The following is a 20,435-nucleotide window of genomic DNA, read 5'->3' on the forward strand; positions in this document are numbered from 1 at the left end:
CATTACAAGCGTTTACCTTCAAATTAATAAAATACTAGAAACATTATGGTTGATTATATGATGAGGATTGACGCCCACAAAATGGGTTCATTCTGTGCATAACTACGCATTTTATTGGAAACGAACTGAATTGGAAACGAATATTGGCTACTCAATATTCGTTTCCAATGATTTTAGTAATTTTAAAGTAATGTTTCATATACGTTTAATATTTTGAATTACAATATAGCAAATAAATTATGGTACAACATACCCGGTAATGGGGTAGATTGTGAGAACAATTGTGGATACGTACAGTATACGACTAGCTGACAGATAAGTACGAGCCACATACTGCACAGAAACACTTTATAAATTGTATTTGTTAAATTGTTAACTGCGACTGCTAGTAGCCTACCGTTTCTACACGCCAGTTTGTCGGTCCTCCGATCCGAGCGGTGGCGCTAAACGTTAAAAATGTTTCAGAAAACAGGCGAAGAACCCACAGTGACGACAACAAGATCAACAGGAAGTTCTGAGCAGCTTTGTTTATTAACTTCTCGCTCTCGCTCACTTTTTATTTTGGAAGTCAATAAAGTTTTATGTGTGTTTTGTAACATGATTTCTGGTATAAGAGATTAAAATACGATCGTGCGCTGACTTTGTAATGGACGCGATCGCGAGCTGGTCTTGAATGCAGTGATGTTTGCGGTGCTGGGATGAATCGGCTGATTGTTTGACGCGCTAACAACACTCATGATTCATCAAGACCTCAGTCGTGTTTATACCGATCATATGCATCTAAAACTAGCCACGGGAGTAGAACTGCCAAGAACTTAATTCGGCTTTTCTCTGTGTCAAACTCAGTCGGAGTGTAATGTAAGAGCTCAGCGGCAGCGGGAAAGATGCCGTGCACATGCGGGAACTGGAGGCGGTGGATCCGGCCTCTGGTGGTGCTGCTGTACGTTCTTCTGCTCCTGGTTGTCCTTCCACTCTGTGTATGGGAACTTCAGAAATCAGGGGTCAGAGGCATTTCTAGAATTCCATATATTAAAGATTAAGCAGCTGACTGTGGAATGTGTTCTGAAATGCTGTTAACTCTCTCTTGTTGTCCTAAACAACTTCAACTGTAGACTTTAATTGGACCCAAAATGAAAACCATTTTGAATATAGTACAAATGTGAAAATGTGTTTTAATATGATAGAAAATAAATTATTTAAATGCATATATTGAATTACTGATTTAATATTAATAGGTTTGGAAATTAAACTTTCTGATACAACTTCCTGGTTAATTTGGGATTTCATTATATGTCTATCATAAAGTAATTTTAACATTTTGTTTCATAATATCTGTATTGTTCTGCTATCAATAAATGAGCATTTTCCAATGTGAACTATTTAAGTAAACTTTAAGCTACGTAATATACCTCAAGGTCAAATCAGTGTTATTGTTAACTAAATTTAGAACTATTTGAATAGAACATAAATATTAGATGAAAAAAAATTGGCAACTAACTGCAAAAAAAAAAGAGTTATGCTTACATTTTTAAAAAAAAAACAGCAAAATTACTAAAACAAACTAAAATGAAAACTGAAAACAAAAGCTTATTCAAAATATGAATACATATTATAAGACCTCTCTGCAAAGCTGCCTGAAAACTATGCACAAGTGCAGCTAGGGCAAAAGCTGCTTTAAACACAAAGGAGGCTTACACCAAATGTTGATTTAATTTAGTTAATAAAAGTTAATTGATAAAGAGAAAATTTATATATGACATTATTTTTGACAGCATCCTCATTTTACAGCATTCTTACACAAGTGCCTAAAACTTTCCACAGTCCTGTAGCTTTGCAGATAGGTCTCTTGAAGCATCTTGGAGACGTTGCCACAGTTCTTCTGGATTGAGTCTGTCTCAGTGTGCTCTGTTTCTTCATGTCATTCCACACAGACTGGATGATGATGATGAGATCAGATCTCTGTGTGGAGCACTGGCTGTTGTCAGACAAAAATCACCGGATTATTACAATTAATGGCAAAATGAATGTGTGGAAATGTAAACTGATATTTCCTACTGACACACTACAGCAAAAGATAAAAATAACTGACTTAAAACCATTTTAGCTTGTGAAATTACTAATGTTCTAATAATTTTGGCCCCCACTGTATAAAAGAGAGTCAAATTTGATTTACACAGGAAAAACTTAGTATTTAAATAGTTATTGTTGAAATTAGATGTATTGGTGCTAGTTTAGATCATTTTGAGAGTGACTGTTCACATTGATGGTATTAATTTTCTCCTTGTAATCTCATAGGTTAGTACTCCTAATAAGGCATGGTTCATCGCTGGGATATTTGTATTTATGACTATACCCATCTCACTGTGGGGGATTTTGCAGCATCTAGTACACTACACCCAACCTGAGCTACAAAAACCTATTATCAGGTATACATTTTACTTTCAAGGTGTTTTTCTGCAATATTAATTGACATTATCTTCAATTGTTTTGTCTGTTTCTCACATGTTCACATGTTTTTTCATACTCAGAATATTATGGATGGTTCCTATATACAGCCTGGATAGTGTGAGTATCACGTGATCACAATGATAGCTAAAATGTTGGTATCTGAATTGCAAATAGCTTCTTTGATGTTAAGTCTCCAGTTAAGCTTGCCTTGACTTGAACACTGGCCTTTTTCTGTTTGACAATCAAGTTCATGTGAGGCCTGATGTTGCAGATGCTCATGACTTAGATTGCTTTAAGAGTTGGACCAGAAAAGTGACTCACTTGACCAAACTCACGTGCATCCAATCTCTTTTTTTGGGGGGTAATTTGACATTTCTCTGTTTTATATACAAGTTCTCTTTATTCTTTGGTCCCTTCTTCTGTTTTCACAGTGGATTGCATTGAAGTATCCCAACATTGCCATCTATGTAGACACATGTAGAGAGTGCTATGAGGCCTATGTCATCTACAACTTCATGATCTTCCTTCTCAACTTCTTGGGAAACCAGTATCCCAGTCTGGTGCTGATGCTGGAGGTGCAGGAGCAACAAAAGCATCTCCCCCCTCTTTGCTGCTGCCCTCCGTGGCCCATGGGAGAGTGAGTGTTTACACATGGATAGCATATGAAAGTGGGACAACTTAAGGCAGGATGTGGTATTTAATGCGTATCTGTTGTTAGTATTACTAAAGGAGAAAGTCAGGATGTTATGGCTGAGGCTCTTATGTTGAGGCCCTCCATTACCTGTTTACCATCTTCTCCTTTGGGGCCCTCTTTAAAGAGGAGGATGGGAATAGAAAGTCTTTTGTTTAGATACAGCAGGAAGAGATTTCTTCTAAATTGCTTGCAGAGTGAACACTTTCTTGAGGTTGTTGGCTGCTTTTAGCTGTTGCTGCTGACGGCTGCAACTTTTAAATTTATGTTAGGCAGTGGTGGTAATGTGTGAAAAGTCTGTTTAATTTAAACCAGCAGCGTTTTAACTGGAAAAAACAACTCCTTTAGAGAACAGTAGAGCTTTGTGTTATGTGCCTGTCAAGTTATTTTATTTATACTGCAACAATGTTTTCTCATGGCCTCCTTTTCTCTGTTTTCATATTGAGAACAGCACATTTACTGAACTTTTTTTGTTTTTTCTCAACAGAGTGCTTTTGCTGAGATGTAAACTGGGGGTTCTGCAGTACACAGTTGTGAGACCTGTCACCACAGTCATTGCTTTGTAAGTGTCATTCATTTTGTGTATGTTATAAAGCTTAATCAAGCATTTATATCAGTTTTGTCACATTTTTGTGTGTTTTTATGTGGTTTTGCACCATATAAAGATACATAAGGAGAAAGCAGTATATACAGTTCACTATTGTTCAAATGTTCAGGGTCAGTAAGATGTTTTTAATGTTTTTGAAGGAAGTCTCTTATGCTCAACAAGGCTGCATTTAAAAAAATTAAAAAAAAAATAAAAAAATTTAGAATGTAAAAAATTTAAAATCATCAATAATTAAAATGTTAAAATTATAAATTTAATATTATGATAAAAAATGTTTTTTATTTTAATATATTGTGTAATGTAAGTGTAATGTATTATTAATGTGATGGCAAAGCTGAATTTTCAGCAGCCATTATGCCAGTCTTCATCACATGATCAGAAATCATTCTAATATGCTGATTTGGAGCTCAAGAAACATTTCTTTTTATTATCAGTGTTGAAAACAGTTGTGCTTCTTAACGTTTTAGTGGAAACTATAATTGTTTTTTTATGATTCTTTAATGGATAGAACGTTTATAGGAACAAATCTAACTTATCTAATAATCTTATTATTATTATATTTGTTACATCATTTATGTTGTGTCTTTTGTCACTTTTGATCAGTTTATTGCATCTTTATTGAATAAAAATGTTAATTTCTTTAAAGTTTTGCTGACCTCAAACATTTGAATGCTAGTGTAATTTACTCATTTCTGTTCATGAAAGTGCATCATCAAACCACTTTAGTCGACACTAATGTTTCCACATTTTTCTGTGCTCTGATGCTTTTAAACTCAAGACTAAATTTAGTTTCCTGTTGCTAAAATTACACCCTAAACTCTACTTTTATATGATATAAGCATTTGATATGAAAATAAGCATGTCAGTTTGATGGTCAATGATTTGCATCATTTCCGTCCTGCCAAATTAGGATTTGTCAGCATTGTGGGGTCTATGATGAAGGTAACTTCAGTTCAAAAAATGCCTGGACGTATCTGGTTATTGTCAACAATCTCTCTCAGCTTGTAAGTACCTGTTCTGTCCTGAATATTATGCAAGACTGTCACATGAGTGAGTGAGTGAGTGAGCAGTAAAAGGAGGATAAAATCTAACTAAAGCTCTGTTTACAGAGCCATCTTTATGGGTTTTTACTAATTCTTTTGTTGTGAATTAAAACTAACCAGACTTTACAGCCCCTCATTTGTATTTATGCTGCTCATGAACAGTGAACAGTTTAGGGAGCATGAACTATCAATCATTTTTTTCACTGTTGTTGCTTCAAGATAAACGGTAACCTGATAATCTAATGGTAATGTGCTAATGTTGAACTTTCTCTCTTCAGTTTGCCATGTACTGTCTTGTGCTGTTCTACAAGGCTCTGAGAGAAGAGCTGAGTCCCATTAAACCTGTGGGCAAATTCCTCTGTGTCAAGCTGGTGGTGTTTGTGTCATTCTGGTAAACCGTTCTCTATGTATTTAACACTGTAATAATTCAAATCTGCTTCTAATCAAGTTTAAGCAATTTTCTAGAATATTTTATAGTATCAGGATGGTACAACTAAATCATGACAGTTAATGACTATGTTTGATCGGAATTATAATAATCTTTATACATTTGTGAGCAAATTGCATGAAGCCTTTTAAAAGCATCCCCAGGTTATATTTCACCCTAGAATCAAAAGGATAAAAATAATTTGTGTTGAATACTACTACTATTAATAATAATAATAATAATTTTGAAATTGTTAAAATAAGAGAAATATCAAATATTTAAAAAAGTAAAATGTGGACACATTGCATTAATTTTATAGAAAAAAAAATAATCTAATGTAATCTAAATAATCTAAAATTCAAATATTTATAAAATAGACATTATATTGTAATAGACACTACTATGCAAATTGCATGAAGCCTTTTAAAGCATCCCCAGGTTATATTTCACCGTAGAATCAAAAGGATAAAAAAAATTGTAAAAATAAAATAATATTAATAATAATTTTGCAATTAATGTTAAAATAAGAGAAACATCATATATGTATATATATAATGTAAGTAAAATGTGGACACATTGCATTAATTTTATAGAAAAAAATAATCTAATATAAACAAAATAATATAAAATTCAAATATTAATAAAAAAGACATTTTATCATATTATAATTTTGCCACCCTATAATGTTTAAATCAAATTAATTAATAAATAAATTAATTTTTGATTTAAGATTTTATTAAGATTTAATATTCACATAAAAAAAAATCAAATATTAAAATGAATAATTATCATAATAATAAAGTAAGTCTTTTTTTATTATAATTTTGCCACCCTATAATGTTTAAATCAGTTCTTTTATCTGTCTTAGGCAAGCTGTGGTCATTGCGCTTTTAGTGAAGGTCGGTGTGATCTCAGAATTGCACACCTGGGACTGGGACAGCGTGGAGGCTGTAGCCACTGGATTACAGGTATCTATGTATACCTTGATCTCAACATTAAACTCAATTTACTGAGACACCAGTTTAAAATACTCATATAATTTTGTTCTTATATATATATTTGACTGGCTTACCTTGCATACAATGCACCATTGTTAATGCAGCACCATTAATGAACTTCTGGTTGCACAATAGGAAGTAACCTTAAAATTAAAGGTCTGTTTTTCTGTGTTCTCACAGGACTTCATCATCTGTGTGGAAATGTTTTTGGCAGCCATTGCCCATCACTTCAGCTTCACTTACAAGCCCTACATACAGGAAGCAGAGGAAGGTTCTTGCTTTGATTCCTTCCTGGCCATGTGGGATGTCTCAGATATACGGGCTGACATCTCGGAACAAGTGCGCAATGTCGGTCAGTCACCACACATTCTTTTTTAGATTCTTACAAAATACTTCATCTAAAATAAGCAGTCATATCATACTTTTTTCCTCCTCAGAGGTCTACTAGTAATACTAGTCTAGGTTTTGTGTACTTTATATTCATAAACGGAATATTTCCTGAACAGGAATCAGTTTGTCGATCCTGTGTCAACACCCAGTCCCATTTCAAACACTTATTAATCATATTCATGTGCTTTGATTTTTATTTTCATTCAGGTAGAACTGTCATGGGTCGGCCAAGGAAAACATATTTTGGTGAAGAGGTTTCCCAGGATGAGAACACAGGACTGCTGTCAGATGGTTCTCAGGATCCAGGTGTTGAATCGTCCTCCACCCCTCCATCCCCTAAGGGCCGTTACCAGGGCATGGGCCACACCGTAACCCCCCACTCCATCTCTGCTCCTGCCAACCTTGGCAGCGTACCATGGGAAGGAGATGTGGATGATATCACGCCCGCTGTGATATCTGCCGATCATACAGATCCAGGCTCAGACTATGCAGCAATCATTTGACATCACTGAGCTTCAGCTACCAAATATTTAATGCACATCGATCTAATGTGTGTTAACTACTGTTTCTAATATATGCAGCCGCCGTTAACTCTGGTAACTATTCATACTCGTGTTTAATTTGTGTTCAGAGAGGCTCGGTGAAGCTTTGGTAGCAAGAACACATATGAAGGACTTGAGTAGTGTTGCTCCTCCGTTTTTATCTCTGTTTGGCATTGTTTTGCTGAAAACATGACCAAATTATAAACTGACCTCAGAGCCAAGCACAGTGATTCTCCAATACTAGTTTTAATTTTTCACATCATCAGATAATGGTTCAATTAAGACAGCTTTATGAATGTTTTTATTCTAAGAAAAACTCTGTATTGAGTCAAGTCATTTTAGTTTTTTTTCTTCTTCTTTGTCATTATCTGTGATACTTTCATATTTGATTTCTTCCATGGAGCAACACCTTGATCATGGACAGTAATATCAAATTGCCAGGATGCCATGGAGATTTGCAACATTCCTCTCAGCAGAGTATATGCATGTGGTAAAGCAACTACAGTTTGAACATTGGCTCTAAAGCACAAAATACTGAAGCACCCATATTTCTGCTTAATTCGCTTCAGAGCTTTGCAACCTCTTCTAGACTGCTTGCTTTCAGAACAGATTCATGTAATTGTCAACACATAAAAAAAACGCTGTTAGTGTTAGTAGTCTTTCTTTTGTCTTTCTCAAAAAGCATTTGTGTCTTTATTTTTGGTTATTTTAATGATTAAACAAAGAAAATTAGGTTAAAAACAGTTTAGTTAATTATTGAAAATTTAGAAGACTTTTAAGTTCACCTCGGGAAATTATGCAATGTCTAAATATCAGCCAAAGTTGTCTTATTGTTGTTACTTTTTTTGTTTTGTTTGTTTGTTTTGTTAATGGTTTCAATGATCTGTCCATTTTTAACATCAGCTGCACATGAGATATAAATGTCAGATATAGTATAACAGTAAGGGCAGATTGTTCTATCATTACAGATGTGGACCTGTGGGAAATATTCCCATGTATTTGTTTTTATGAACTGTCATGTGTCTCTCTGATCCATTCAGAGAGATGCATCTTCTGCAATGGTTTGTACAGCTGTTGCATTGCCTTATCTAACTGTGGTTGTCACGAATCATTAAACTTCACATGGAAATGTGTATTGAGTATTTCTGCTTAATTGCATTCCTTCCAAGTTCAAAGGCATAGTTTACCCAGAAATCATCATTTACTCACTCTCATGCCATTCCAAAAATGTATGAGTTACCATTGCCTTCCACTGTACAAGGAAAAAAAAAGGATCCATTGGTGAGTATGTAATGATAAATTTCTCTAAATTTGTTCCCATTGAGAAACAAACTCATCTGTATCTTGTATGGCCTGAGGATGAGTTCATTTTCAGCACATTTTTATTTTTGGGTGAACTGTTCCTTTAAGTATACCTATAAGAAGCATCAAGCCACACACAGTCATGGTGAAATTATTTTAATGTAAAATGTGTGCTTGTTCTTAAAAATAATAACTTTGTTTACCATACAGCCATTAAATAATTGCCCATCAGCAGCAATTCACTGATTCTGGAGTGTGTTATATCAATACAAGAGACCCCTCCCACATCATGAGTCACTGGTCATAGGCTCCGCCTCCCTGATAACATCATCAGCCCCCAGCCCTTCTTCTTTGACAGCTGTAATGGAGATGCTGCTTTTGTGGAGCTGGATGCTGAGCTTGACCCACTCTCCTCTGCTGACCGTCAGGGGCTGCTGGAGGACCACCGCCGCCTGCTTCCAGTGAGAGTCCTCACTGAAGGTGCTGACGCTCTGCTCAGAGTCCAGATGGATCTGGTACCAGAAAGCAATGGCAGTCACCTTGCCTGAAGTGTTGACCCGCACCTGCCAAATGCACAAAATAAAAGGCCATTTCCAATTTAATAGAAATTCTTAAAAGGATTTAAAATGAAACAAAACAAGCTTAAAATGGTTAGTTTCTGTTGTTTTTGAATGCTTGTATATTTTTTAGTTTTTAGAATTTTCAGTTCTCATTTTAAATTGTTACATTTTACTTATCTTAATTTATTTTTATTTCAGTTTTAACCACTTCAGTAATTTAACCTTTAGTAAGGCAACATTTCTATTTTTTAGTTTTTCATCTAATATTTATATATTATTTAATGTAAAGCCAGAGCTGGGTAGTAACTGATTACATGTAATCTGCATTACATAATCAGATTAGAAAAAAATACATTTCTTTTTATAATTTACAGATTCTCTCAAATTCTTTTTTTTTTTATCTTTTAAATTTTCCTTTGAAAAAAATGCTAAAATGACATGCAGGTAAATAAAATATTTAATTTTTAGTAAGTGTTTTATTTTGATTGATGTTATTTAAAAATGATTTATTTTAATTGTACATTTTTATGACTGACTTAGTCATTTACTAACGACTTAAAATGTGTAATGTAATGGATTATGTTACTTACTACAATTTTTGTCATGTAATTTGGAATCGGTAACTGATGACATTTTGTAGTAATCTACCCAGCTCAGTGTAAAGCTTTATTTCAATTAACAAAAACTATTTGAACAATCACAGCACTGAGAGAGAGAGAGGCCCAAAGGACCAGAAGCCAAAACTCACTTTGACTTCTCTGTCAGTGTAATTGGAAGTGCTGTTCATGAGGTCCAGAGCGAAGAGTTCTACTGCTTCACTAAGATGTGTACATTCAAGTGTGGACAGGTCCAAAAACACATGAACAGGTACCTAAGAGAAGAAGAAGAAAAAAAAAAAAACACATTACAGAGACATGTTTAATCTTTAGACACCTTAGTTCTGTAATTTACAGAAACCACAGAATATGTTTCTTATGTATTACATTTCTCTCGTTACATGAAATGGAAAATCTGATCTTTGATAAGCTGATAATCCATCCTGTACCACAAAACCTTGTACCACAAAACCAGTCTTAAGTTTCAATTTTTCAAAATTAAGATTTATGCATCTTCTGAAAGCTGAATAACCAAACATTCCATTGATGTATGGTTTGTTAGGATAGGACAATATTTGGTCGAGATACAACTATTTGAAAACCTGGAATATGAGGGTGCAAAAAAATCTAAATATTGAGAAAATCGCCTTTAAAATTGTCCAAATTAAGTTCTTAGCAATGCATATTACTAATCAAAAATGAAGTTTTGATATATTTACGATAGGGAATTTATAAAATATCTTCATGGAACATGATCTTTACTTAATATCCTAATGATTTTTGGTATAAAAGAAAAATCTATAATTTTGACCCATATTTTTGGCTGTTGCTATAAATATACCCCAGCGACTTAAGACTGGTTTTGTGGTCCAGGGTCACATATTTGATCAAAAATAGTGAAACCAGCAATATTGTGAAATTTTATTACAATTTAAAATAACTGTTTCCTATATTAATATATATTAAAATGTCATTTATTCCTGTGTTGGCAAAGCTGAATTTTCAGCATCATTACTCCAGTCTTCTGCATCACATGATCTTTCAGAAATCATTCTAATATCTGCTCAGGAAACTTGATTATTATTATTATTATTAACAAAGTTAATAACAGTTGTGCTGCTAAATATTTTTGTGAAAACTGTGATTATTATTTTTTTTTTTTCAGGATATTTTGATGAATAGAAAAATAAAAATCATTTAAAATAAAAAAAAATAAATTAAGACTTCACTTCAAAGACTTCACTGTCACTTTTGAACGATTAATGTATTCTTAGTAAATTAAAATATTGATTTTTATTTATTATGTAATTTTAAATGTATTTATTTATATATTTTTTACATTCATTATATATATATATATATAATAAATGTTATATTATTTATTTATTTACTTATTAAAAAAACTTTTGAATGGTAGTGTACTATAAACCAAATATTTTACAATTTGTATGGTTTGAAACAGGATTAAATATGATTTTTAAAAATGTATTTCAGTCTGAAAGGTCAGAATGGATCATACACAATGTGTGGTCTTGTCTACAGCTTTATGTAAATTCACTTTATTTTTTTCTTGCTATTTCCACATATTATGAACTTTGTGGTATTTGAATGTAGCAAATTGTGAAACAGTGAACAAGCGAGCAGTTTTGGGACAAAGCACATGTGAAGTGTAAAAATCATGTAATCTCATGCACTTCAAAACTTTCACTTTTTAAATAAAGCACTTGCAAATTATTATGGAAACCAACGTAGATATAAAGCTTTGGCTTGTAAATTAGATTTGAGTGCAGTGTTAACAAAACCTATACTACACTGAACCTAAAGATACCAGAGAATGTTCCAGGGCAAATATGAGACCTTACACACAAGGACAAGAGATAAAGAGTAAACACAGTATTGACAGAGCCAAACATACTGTGAACTGATTGATGAATGGAGCAATGTTGAACCCGAGAGTCGGCTCTGTTCCCTGAACAGCGCTTTCCCGAAGCAGCGTGTCAGACTCAACAAGCATTCCATGGATCACAATGCGCTCTGGAAAAATCTGCCCACCGTCCTCCAACAAACACCTGAAATGTTCACAACAAAAACTACTGTTTACAAACCTAAAAAAAGAACTAACCATACTATGATTTAAACTCTTACCTAGCTAACGTTGCTTTCTCCAACATTTTCTGTCTAATAAGACCACAGGTCTCTATGCAGTCGAGTATGATGGCGCTCCAGAGCTTCTCGGTGGCTGGCCGTTGAAGAACTGCAGAATCATCCTCCACATGACTTAACCAGAACTCCAGTGTGCTTTCAAGCACACCGTTTCCTTTAGCCAGCAGTCTCAACATAGTCTGGTGATGCTCCTTCTCCACTGAGCTGTAGGCTTGAACCAATCCAGGGCTGATCTGTTTGTCTTCACTTGAATCGGAGCCTAACTGGGCTGCAATCAAGGAGAGCACAGAAAAGCCCTCAGAGACATCGAGCACGTAGATCGGATCGAGTTCTGTGTCTGACCTCCTAGTTGACTTAAGAGAAACCAAAAGTTTGCTCATGGCCCTCTGGAAGCTGTTATGATACGCTGTGTTATTGAGGAGGGCGATCTCTGCCGACTCCAGCATAAAAGCACAAGGTTTCTCCTGGCTGGTTTGAAGGCCAGCCAGAGCACTGCACAGCTCAGCCTCAGGGCTTGCAGTGAGGATCTTGGGAGTTACATTGTCCATATGGAATGTGTGTCCATCTCTTATGATAGCAGCACAGCATAGCCTGAGATAAGAGTCCTTACAGGAAACTTCCACCAGTATTTCATCACCACATTTCACAGTGTCTGAGGGATGACATGAATTAAAGTCAATTAATTATTATTCAAATTATTTATTAAAAATAATTATTATAAATTAAAAGCCCTTTAGTGGTTTTAAAACCACTTTAAAACCTGCCTGGGAGACCAGCCAAAGCAGCCATTGCTGCAAATGTGAAGTTTGTGAGACTACTTCCTGTTCTTCTCCTAAGAGATGGCTTTTGACATTAATGCATCAAGAAATTCATTGGCGTGACTAGTTCTAGAGCAGAAGTTTTCTACAGTCCCCCCATTTTCCATAACAATATTTAGAAGCCCCGTATATAAATTTGGAGTGTCAGAATAATAAAATATATAAGTATAATTAAAATTAAAATAATACATTTTCTGTATTCCAGATGTTTTAAGAGCTGAATGTTCAATGTTCCTCAGAGTTCAAGGTTTAACTAATTGATTTTCATTCTTTTTTAGTTGATACTGGCTATGATTAATGGATATTATATTTATCTGGGCACATATTGTTTCTTTAAATAATTCTGAAAGTTCACGTACCCTCATAATTTTTAATCAAAAACATTAACTTCCCCTCCTTCTGACAACACCACATACTCTTATGGACAAAGTCAGGTCCCACCCTAATTTTTTTCTCATTCAAAAAATAGTTTAACTCATTTATACGTCATAATAAAGAAGAAAACACCACAATCCAATTTCATGCCTACTTCAAGTCATCTTTGCTGAGGACCCCACTTGAGAACCACTGTTCTAGAGTCATGGTCATCTTTATATTTCTTATTCTCTATATTTTCGCATTAATATGCAGTTGCTCTTACTGAATGGACTCTGTATTGGATAGATGGCCTGCTCCCAGCATGTGTCTTCCTGTGGGCCAGTGGACAGGTGGTTGTCCTGGTCGAGGTGTAGCTGAAACCATACTGCCAGAGCATCAAGAACACCCTCCTGAGTCACACACAGTCGTAGCTGCATCACCTCTCTGGAGCAAAGACCCTCCAGCTCCTGCAACACAGAGAACGCTCAATACCACTTACTGCAACCAAGCCACTTTAAGTATTTCAGTTGTGTTGCTTCTCTCCCATCTGCCCCATGTTCACTATATGTCTCTATTACACTAAAATACATCCAAAGTTTGGGGTCAGATTTTTTAATGAATTTTTGGCCTCTTAAGCTTACCCAGGATGCATTTACTGGATCAAAAATACAGTAAAATAACTAATATTGTGGTATATTATTACAATTTAAAATGACTGTTTTCTAAGTTATTCCTGTGGTGACAAAGCTGAATTTTCAGCAGCCATTACTCCAGTCTTTCTTTTTAGTGTTGCATGATGCTTTAAAAAGCATTCTAATATACTGATTTGGTGCTCAATAAACATTTTTGTTTCAGGATGAATAGGAAGATCAAAATAACAGCATTTATTTGAAAATGAAATTCTCTTAACTGTGACTTTTGATCAATTGGCTTGCTGCATTATCACGAGACACTTTTATTTCAACACTCAGCTCTATATTATACTGAGTTCTGTACCTGCAGATTATTGAAGTCTATGTCCAGAGCTGTGAAAGGATGTGTGAGCTGAATGTATCCTCCACGCAGGCGGCTCAGTCTTTCAGTGGTATAGGGCTCAGTGCTGTCCTCAGTATCAGCCAGACAGCTCACAGGACTATAAATCTGTCCTACTGCAGACAGATCCAAGCCTCCAACTGAAGATGCACACAGCCTGCGGAAGGTTGATAAGTAATTCAATCACTAAATGTTCACTCTAATCTTTTTAAGATCATACTCCAGAGCCTGCTTCTTTGGTATTGTGTTAAGTGTAATATAAACTTTATCAATGTGTCACTCACACATAAGCAGCTTTGATCTCTCACCTGTGATGTCTACGGATCTCACGGCACTGAACAGCGACTCCAAACACAGTTGCACCAGCAGGTATTACCCGGCCCGTTTGTGAGGGACTGGACAAGGGTTGATGAGTGCTCTGTTGAAATGATTTAATAATCAATTGTTGTGATAGACTTGGAAGCATTAGTTACAATGGACTGAAAATCAGTCATTTTTTCTTTTTATATTAAAGCTTTATACAACTGTATACTTTCAAGCCATCTAACATATTTTCTAAAAATGACTTTAAAACTGATTCACCAACATTTATATGCATCTCAGCCACTAGGCGTCCCTGTTGTCCAACAATGTATAGAACTTGAGGCTACTCTCTGATACTTACATGGGAAAAAGCTTACAATATTTTAAGTAAGGATTTAGAAGAAAGGATCTAGTTGTAGTACGGCAAAGTATGTAATCTTTTGCCAAGCATGCTATTAACGTTGGTGCAAGACAGCTTGACATTTTCAGAGACAAAAATCTCTTAGTCACTGAACACGGCCGGATAAACATCGGATAAGACAGGATAAAAGCATTTGTATAAAAGGATTACACTATAATCAGAGTTGAATTTGTGGCATCACGTGACCTCACCGTAAGTTTGCTGATCAGAACAGTCAATACTGCATACACATACTGAAGTCATTCAGAAAGTGACTTACAGGTGGAGGTAAAAGTAGGTGCTTCCACGCATGGATCAGCGTCTCAATGATGCCCTCACCAAACAGCCCTGCATCTACCGTCTCTGTTACAACCAGCGACACTCTAAAGAATGGAACATAATCAACACATTTATGAAAACATTTGCACTTTAAATGAACTTAAGACATTTTTGAATGCAATATTTTTACAAATAATATATATATATATATATATATATATATATATATATATATATATATATATATATATATATATATATATATATATATATATATATATATATAGGTTTGGGTCAGTGTGATTAAAAAAAGAAAGAAATTAATACTTTTATTTGACAAAGGACACATTAAATTGGGGGGAAAATATATTATTGTTGTTCTTTCTATTGATGAAAGAATCCCCCCAAAAACAAAATGTAGCACAGCTTCTACAAAAATGCTAAGAAACACAACTGGTTTCAACATTAATAATGATCCCATATTGATTCCATAATGATAAGAAATGTTTCTTGAGCAGCAAATCAGCATATTGGAATGATTTTTGAGGAATCATGAGACAATAATGTGAAGACTGGAGTAATGGCTGCTGAAAACTGTATAAATTATAGCTTAACATTTATTAAAATACAAAACAGTAACTTTAAATTATAATAATGTTTCACAATATCACTGTTTTTACTGTATATTTTAATCAAACATCTTACTGGCGTCTCAAACTTTTGAATAGTATCAATAGGTTATATCATAAGATTTATGCTTGGAAAAAAAAAATTGTCAATATGAATTTGGTTACTATATAAAGAAATATTTACCTGTTTGGAATGTCTTTTGGAATTTTCATGTCTAAAGACTTCAGGTGAACAATCTTGATGCTATCTGCCATCCCATTGGCTGAGAGCACCTCACATGCCAGCTCATACATTGTCTTTGACAGCTCACAGGCATAGACCTCAGCGGCGCCTGCCATCTTTGCACACATACTAACATGCCAAACAAAAAGCATTAAAACAAACTCAACTGTATATCAGCTGAAACAGACATTTGTTAAATAACAATGTTATGTAACGGGTTTCTGAAAAACCTCACCCGAGGATGCCTGTGCCAGTTCCAATATCCAGAACAGAGCTGCATCCTTCCTCAACAGCTTTCTTAATAGCCAGCTGGTACTTGTGGTTCCGCCCATGGTCGTTGAGCATTAAGAAGTGCCAGCGCTCCACCAACCAGTTGGCAACACGGTAAAAGTTCTCCTTTGCTTCTGGAAAGTCTGGTCGGAGTTTAAGTGCTTTGTAAAAATGCCCAGCAGCTTCATCCCGAAACCCCATTCTGGGAGAAAAACAAAAAAACTAACAATTGACCAGGGGTTATGTTTGTAAATGAGCAACATGGCTTGAACAATATTTCTGTGACACTAAAGTAAAGACTGGAGTAATGCCTGCTGTAAATTCAGCATTGACATCACAGGAATTTAATTAATTTTAAAATATATTAAAATAGAATAACTTATTTTCAATTGTAATAATATTAAATGTATACTATTATATAGGTATATGTATAATATAAATGTATAAATGTATTCTATATATCTATCTTGGTACTTTACAAATACTAAACCAATATAATAGTATTATTATTAACAACAACAATAATAATAAACAAATACAAACCTGAAAAGATGCTCTCCCATGCTGTTCACTATAACCTCATCCATTGGAAACAACTCCATAGCTTGTTCATAGCAATTAAAGAGGTCCTGGATACGTCCAAGAGAGTCCAGCTCGTCTGCCCATCTAAACAGAGTAAATCTAAAGGATTCCTGTAAACACAAAACACACATTTACTGGCTTTGCAATAAGGTTCTGAAGCTTTTCCAACTTTAGATACATAATTTAACCACCACACACTGTTACAGTAAACAGACTGATCAGGCAGACAGACTACAACATCAAGGAAGCATTGGAGGAAAAAAAACAAGCTTACATTTGCAAAGTCTTTTAGTGCTGGGGCAAGGTTTAGAGCCAACAGGTAGTGAACAAACGCAGTGCCGTAGTCCTGACTGAACAGACACTGCTGAGCACTTTCCAGTGATCTTGACACCAGCTCATTTCTCACAGCATCTTCTCTCTGAGCCCGTCTATGACGCCTCGTCCTCTTTGGTCTTGTAGTGGCATTAGGCATGTTTTCTGTGAATGACAGAACTGATCATGTGCTGTATCACTTGCTTAAACTGAATAAATTGAACGACAGATAAGGAATGCTTCTGGAAAAAAATACCAATAGAAAATATTTCCACCAATGTCAAATATAAACATACAAATGATTTAGTGTGAAATGTAACACGTTTCAGTTTGAGTATACTGGATGTTTGGAGCTAGTAGCTATATTTAGGGGCCAAGCACCGAAGGTGCGATGGCACCTATTGTATCCGTTAGATTCCACATCATCCTACTCACTATTCTTCACCAATCTAAGCCAACACAAACAACCGCTTGAAAGAAGTTAAATAAATCAAACTGATACAAAACAATAGAGGACAGTCTCACCATTAAGCATAGCAAATTTGAAGGCTCTAACTCAAACTCTCTAGTTCCACCTCTTGTCCAAATTTTCAAAAAAATTATGCTAATAACTTAAGCCACAGAAGGAAAATTCTTTTTTCCTCTGATTCCCTGGCTCCTGCCGAGTCAAATGGACACCTAGACGGTTTGTCTGATTTTTACCAAAATTGGGTCAGATCATCGGTCAGACCATGCTGGCAAAAAGTTATTCAATTCAAGCTGATTCGTCCAACCGTTCTCGATTAACACGCAAACAAATTTGACAAAAAGCAAGCAAAAATGGTTGTGAGGCTATATCTCTGCAACGGTTTGGCGTATTAAGACCAAACTTGGAGTATGTTATAACAAGCATGACCTGAGGCTACCTACAGTGCCACCTAGTGGTCAGAAGATACAAAAAATGCATATTTTTGCTTATAACTTCTGAATGGTTTGACCAAAAATCACAAAGCTGGTCTCTTTAGATTCGGTGGGTCATGTCGAGTCGAATGATACCCAATGTAAGCCATTTTGGGTGTCGGCCATTTTGAATTTTGACATAAAATGCTATATTTTATGAACTTATTGACGTATTGTTACGAAACGCAGTATGCATCTTCGGCACCATGTCCTGATGGTACTTAAAAAGATTGAGCGCAACACCACCTTGTGGCCAAAGGTTATAAAGAAATTTACAAAAATGCTAATAACGTTTAAATAAATTGGACTATTGAAATGAATTATTCAAATATTCTTTGGGTCATGCTGAGAACATCAATACCAATAACGCCAAAATTGGCCAAACTTGCTGTCCGCCATTTTGATTAATGTTGAAAACCTACTTTTTCTAACTCCTCCTAAACCGTTATTCCAATTTTCACCAAATTTGACTCAGACCATCTTCAGACCAAGCTGGCAAAAAGTTATGGATTTTGTATCGATATACAATTTTTTTTTTGTTTAGCACATTAACGAATTTGCTGGAAAGATGCCAAAATGCATCTGAGGCTGTATATCTGCAAAGCTTATATTTACACCAAACTTTGTAGGTGCCATTGTCACATCACACTGACCACGCCAGACCAATTTGGTGTAACCTATTGGTCAAGAGTAATAAACCATTGATTTATTATTAAGCAAATCCGAACTGCCTGTCAGCCATTTCACCAAAATCAAGTCAAATCATCTTCAGACTGTGCTGACAAAATGTAATTCATTTCAATAGACGAAACAAAACCCATATTGTACAGCGCTGCTACAAACTTTAGGCATGGTGCCAAAATGACTCTAAGACTATATCTCTTCAAAGCTTTGACATAATGACAACAAACTTTGTTTGTGCCATTTTCACCTCACACAGAACACACCAAAAGGATTTGATTACAGCGCCACCTGTTGGTCAAAAGTGATAAGCCATTTAATCATATTACTAGTGGTTGTATTCATGATTTTTCAGCCATTTCAATTACAATCATCCTAAAATTGCTTTTAGTACTCATTGTTGCATTTGGTCTGATGCTCCATGTCATGCTTAGCTCCTCAATTTGCCGCTGGAGTGCTTGGCCAACTGCTTCTTCCAACTATATTTACTCATGTAATGTTAATCAAGAATAAAATGACTAATTATAAAGCATTAATAAGTCATATTTAATCCACCAAAGCTGTTAGGTAAAAATTACGTGCAGTACATAGCAAACGTTATGTGGTAATAAGACAAATAACGTGTTAATTCATTTTCATATATTATAATAACATCTGAACATTACATAGTTTTCCTCAACAGAAATAAAGAAATCTGAGTAATTAAAAGCTGTTATTCAATATGCATAATTTATTATTTAATTTAACAATTTCAGTATTCTTTGGTTTTTGGATTTATGGTTCTTTAAGTTACCTGTCTCAGGTTTGCTAGTTGAGATCGCTGAACTGTATTTTCACCAATTTCCCTGAAGACTCCAGCCTACTGCTGTCATTAAACCACAAACTGCGATGTATTTTTTTTAATATATATATACAGTTTTATCTCTATATTTATGAGCTACTTCAGCCAGAGCAGCTCCGCTCCTGTACTGCAGGTCCGCTCTGCAGAATCAGGCGGACGGAAACAACATCCGCTCTTTTAGAGTTCCACATCCGATTTAAACACACTACTACTGACAACCCATTAGTATTATCGCATTTACAGAGTTTATCGAGACACAAAAAATTGAGACGTATGCCGAATGATCCATTCAGATGGAAAAGACGTACATTTCCTTAACAACACTGCCCGCGGCCCGTTATTCACTCAAATATCCCGGTTTTCCAGCGAGTCAGGCGTGATGACGTGAGAGTCCTGCACGCGGGAGGAGACTCGCTCGAGTCGACTGTCAGTCATTCGCGGACCAAAACCCTGACTGGACATTATTACCTTTATTTCAATAGATATCCGTGTAGCGTAGAGCTGTTTTATCATATCTTGCGAGAGTTTAAACCTGGAACATATTTAATATAACGTTACCCAGGGACAAGTTTACTTGTGCGACTTGGAAAGTGTTTTATTCCCGAGAGCACTCCCGACGCGTTTGGTCTTCCCAAAATATTCGAGGACGCGTTTATAAAGGCTTTATAGGGCAGCTTCCCGTTCCCTTTTTAATATCATTTCGTTATTCGACCGGTTTTTATTCATTCGCAGGTCGCTTTCTCACGGGATTTAAACGATTTAAACTGTAAACGAAGTCAGCTGAGTCTAGTAAAAATGGGGTTACACCCGTTGGAGTTCAGTGAGTGTTACCTGGACAGTCCTGCCTTCAGGGAGAAAATCAAAGCTCATGAAGCAGAGCTGGACAAAACCGGCAGGTTCATCAAAGAGCTGTATAAAGATGGAAAGAATCTCATCAATGCCACAAAACGTAAGTTCCATGACATTTTATCACTGCTTTTAAACTCGATGTGTAAATAATTG

At 35.3% G+C, this 20,435-nt stretch overlaps 3 protein-coding genes across 5 annotated transcripts in view; 2 read left to right on the forward strand and 1 right to left on the reverse strand.

Moving 5' to 3' along the window:
* The first annotated feature begins 480 nt into the window (after positions 1-480).
* On the forward strand, positions 481-8,279 carry LOC109077116 (transmembrane protein 184C-like). Of its 2 annotated transcripts, none has more exons than XM_019092730.2 (10): positions 481-1,001; positions 2,296-2,426; positions 2,529-2,565; positions 2,880-3,085; positions 3,627-3,701; positions 4,657-4,750; positions 5,068-5,180; positions 6,085-6,184; positions 6,395-6,566; positions 6,812-8,279. In XM_019092730.2, exons 1-10 carry the CDS (start codon positions 885-887, stop codon positions 7,105-7,107), a joined length of 1,341 nt encoding a protein of 446 aa, XP_018948275.1. In that variant the 5' UTR covers positions 481-884; the 3' UTR covers positions 7,108-8,279. The 2 variants fall into 2 exon arrangements, with proteins under 2 accessions (XP_018948275.1, XP_042572455.1); XM_042716521.1 differs by having other exon boundaries at positions 481-940.
* Positions 8,280-8,544: 265 nt separating this feature from the next.
* prmt9 (protein arginine methyltransferase 9) lies at positions 8,545-19,578 on the reverse strand. Its single transcript, XM_042716518.1, has 13 exons — positions 19,386-19,578; positions 16,935-17,137; positions 16,622-16,770; positions 16,044-16,280; positions 15,770-15,937; positions 14,958-15,060; positions 14,283-14,392; positions 13,939-14,131; positions 13,226-13,409; positions 11,750-12,419; positions 11,520-11,673; positions 9,757-9,879; positions 8,545-9,011 (listed from the first exon to the last, which is right to left on the reverse strand). The coding sequence occupies exons 2-13, from the start codon at positions 17,130-17,132 to the stop codon at positions 8,736-8,738; spliced, it is 2,565 nt and encodes an 854-aa protein (XP_042572452.1). The 5' UTR covers positions 17,133-17,137; positions 19,386-19,578; the 3' UTR covers positions 8,545-8,735.
* Positions 19,579-19,654: 76 nt separating this feature from the next.
* The window catches only part of arhgap10 (Rho GTPase activating protein 10), a 73,529-nt gene continuing 72,748 nt past the window's right edge, over positions 19,655-20,435 (forward strand). For both annotated transcript variants that reach the window (XM_042716519.1, XM_042716520.1), the window contains exon 1: positions 19,655-20,382. In XM_042716519.1, the coding sequence (XP_042572453.1) occupies positions 20,229-20,382 (154 nt within the window). In that variant the 5' untranslated portion in view covers positions 19,655-20,228. The remainder of the gene's footprint in view (positions 20,383-20,435) is intronic.

The sequence above is a fragment of the Cyprinus carpio genome, chromosome B1, assembly GCF_018340385.1.
Source record: "Cyprinus carpio isolate SPL01 chromosome B1, ASM1834038v1, whole genome shotgun sequence".
NCBI classification, from domain to species: domain Eukaryota; kingdom Metazoa; phylum Chordata; class Actinopteri; order Cypriniformes; family Cyprinidae; genus Cyprinus; species Cyprinus carpio.

Coding starts and splice junctions, on each gene's coding strand:
- prmt9 (XM_042716518.1), bottom strand. CDS start 17,132: ATGCCTAATGCCACTACAAGACCAAAGAGGACGAGGCGTCATAGACGG. Junction 16,281..16,621: donor ATGGGAGAGCATCTTTTCAG/GTTTGTATTTGT, acceptor TTTTTCTCCCAG/AATGGGGTTTCGGGATGAAG. Junction 9,012..9,756: donor ACACTGACAGAGAAGTCAAA/GTGAGTTTTGGC, acceptor TGCATTTGGCAG/GTGCGGGTCAACACTTCAGG.
- LOC109077116 (XM_019092730.2), top strand. CDS start 885: ATGCCGTGCACATGCGGGAACTGGAGGCGGTGGATCCGGCCTCTGGTG. Junction 2,427..2,528: donor CTACAAAAACCTATTATCAG/GTATACATTTTA, acceptor TTTCATACTCAG/AATATTATGGATGGTTCCTA. Junction 3,086..3,626: donor CCTCCGTGGCCCATGGGAGA/GTGAGTGTTTAC, acceptor TTTTCTCAACAG/AGTGCTTTTGCTGAGATGTA.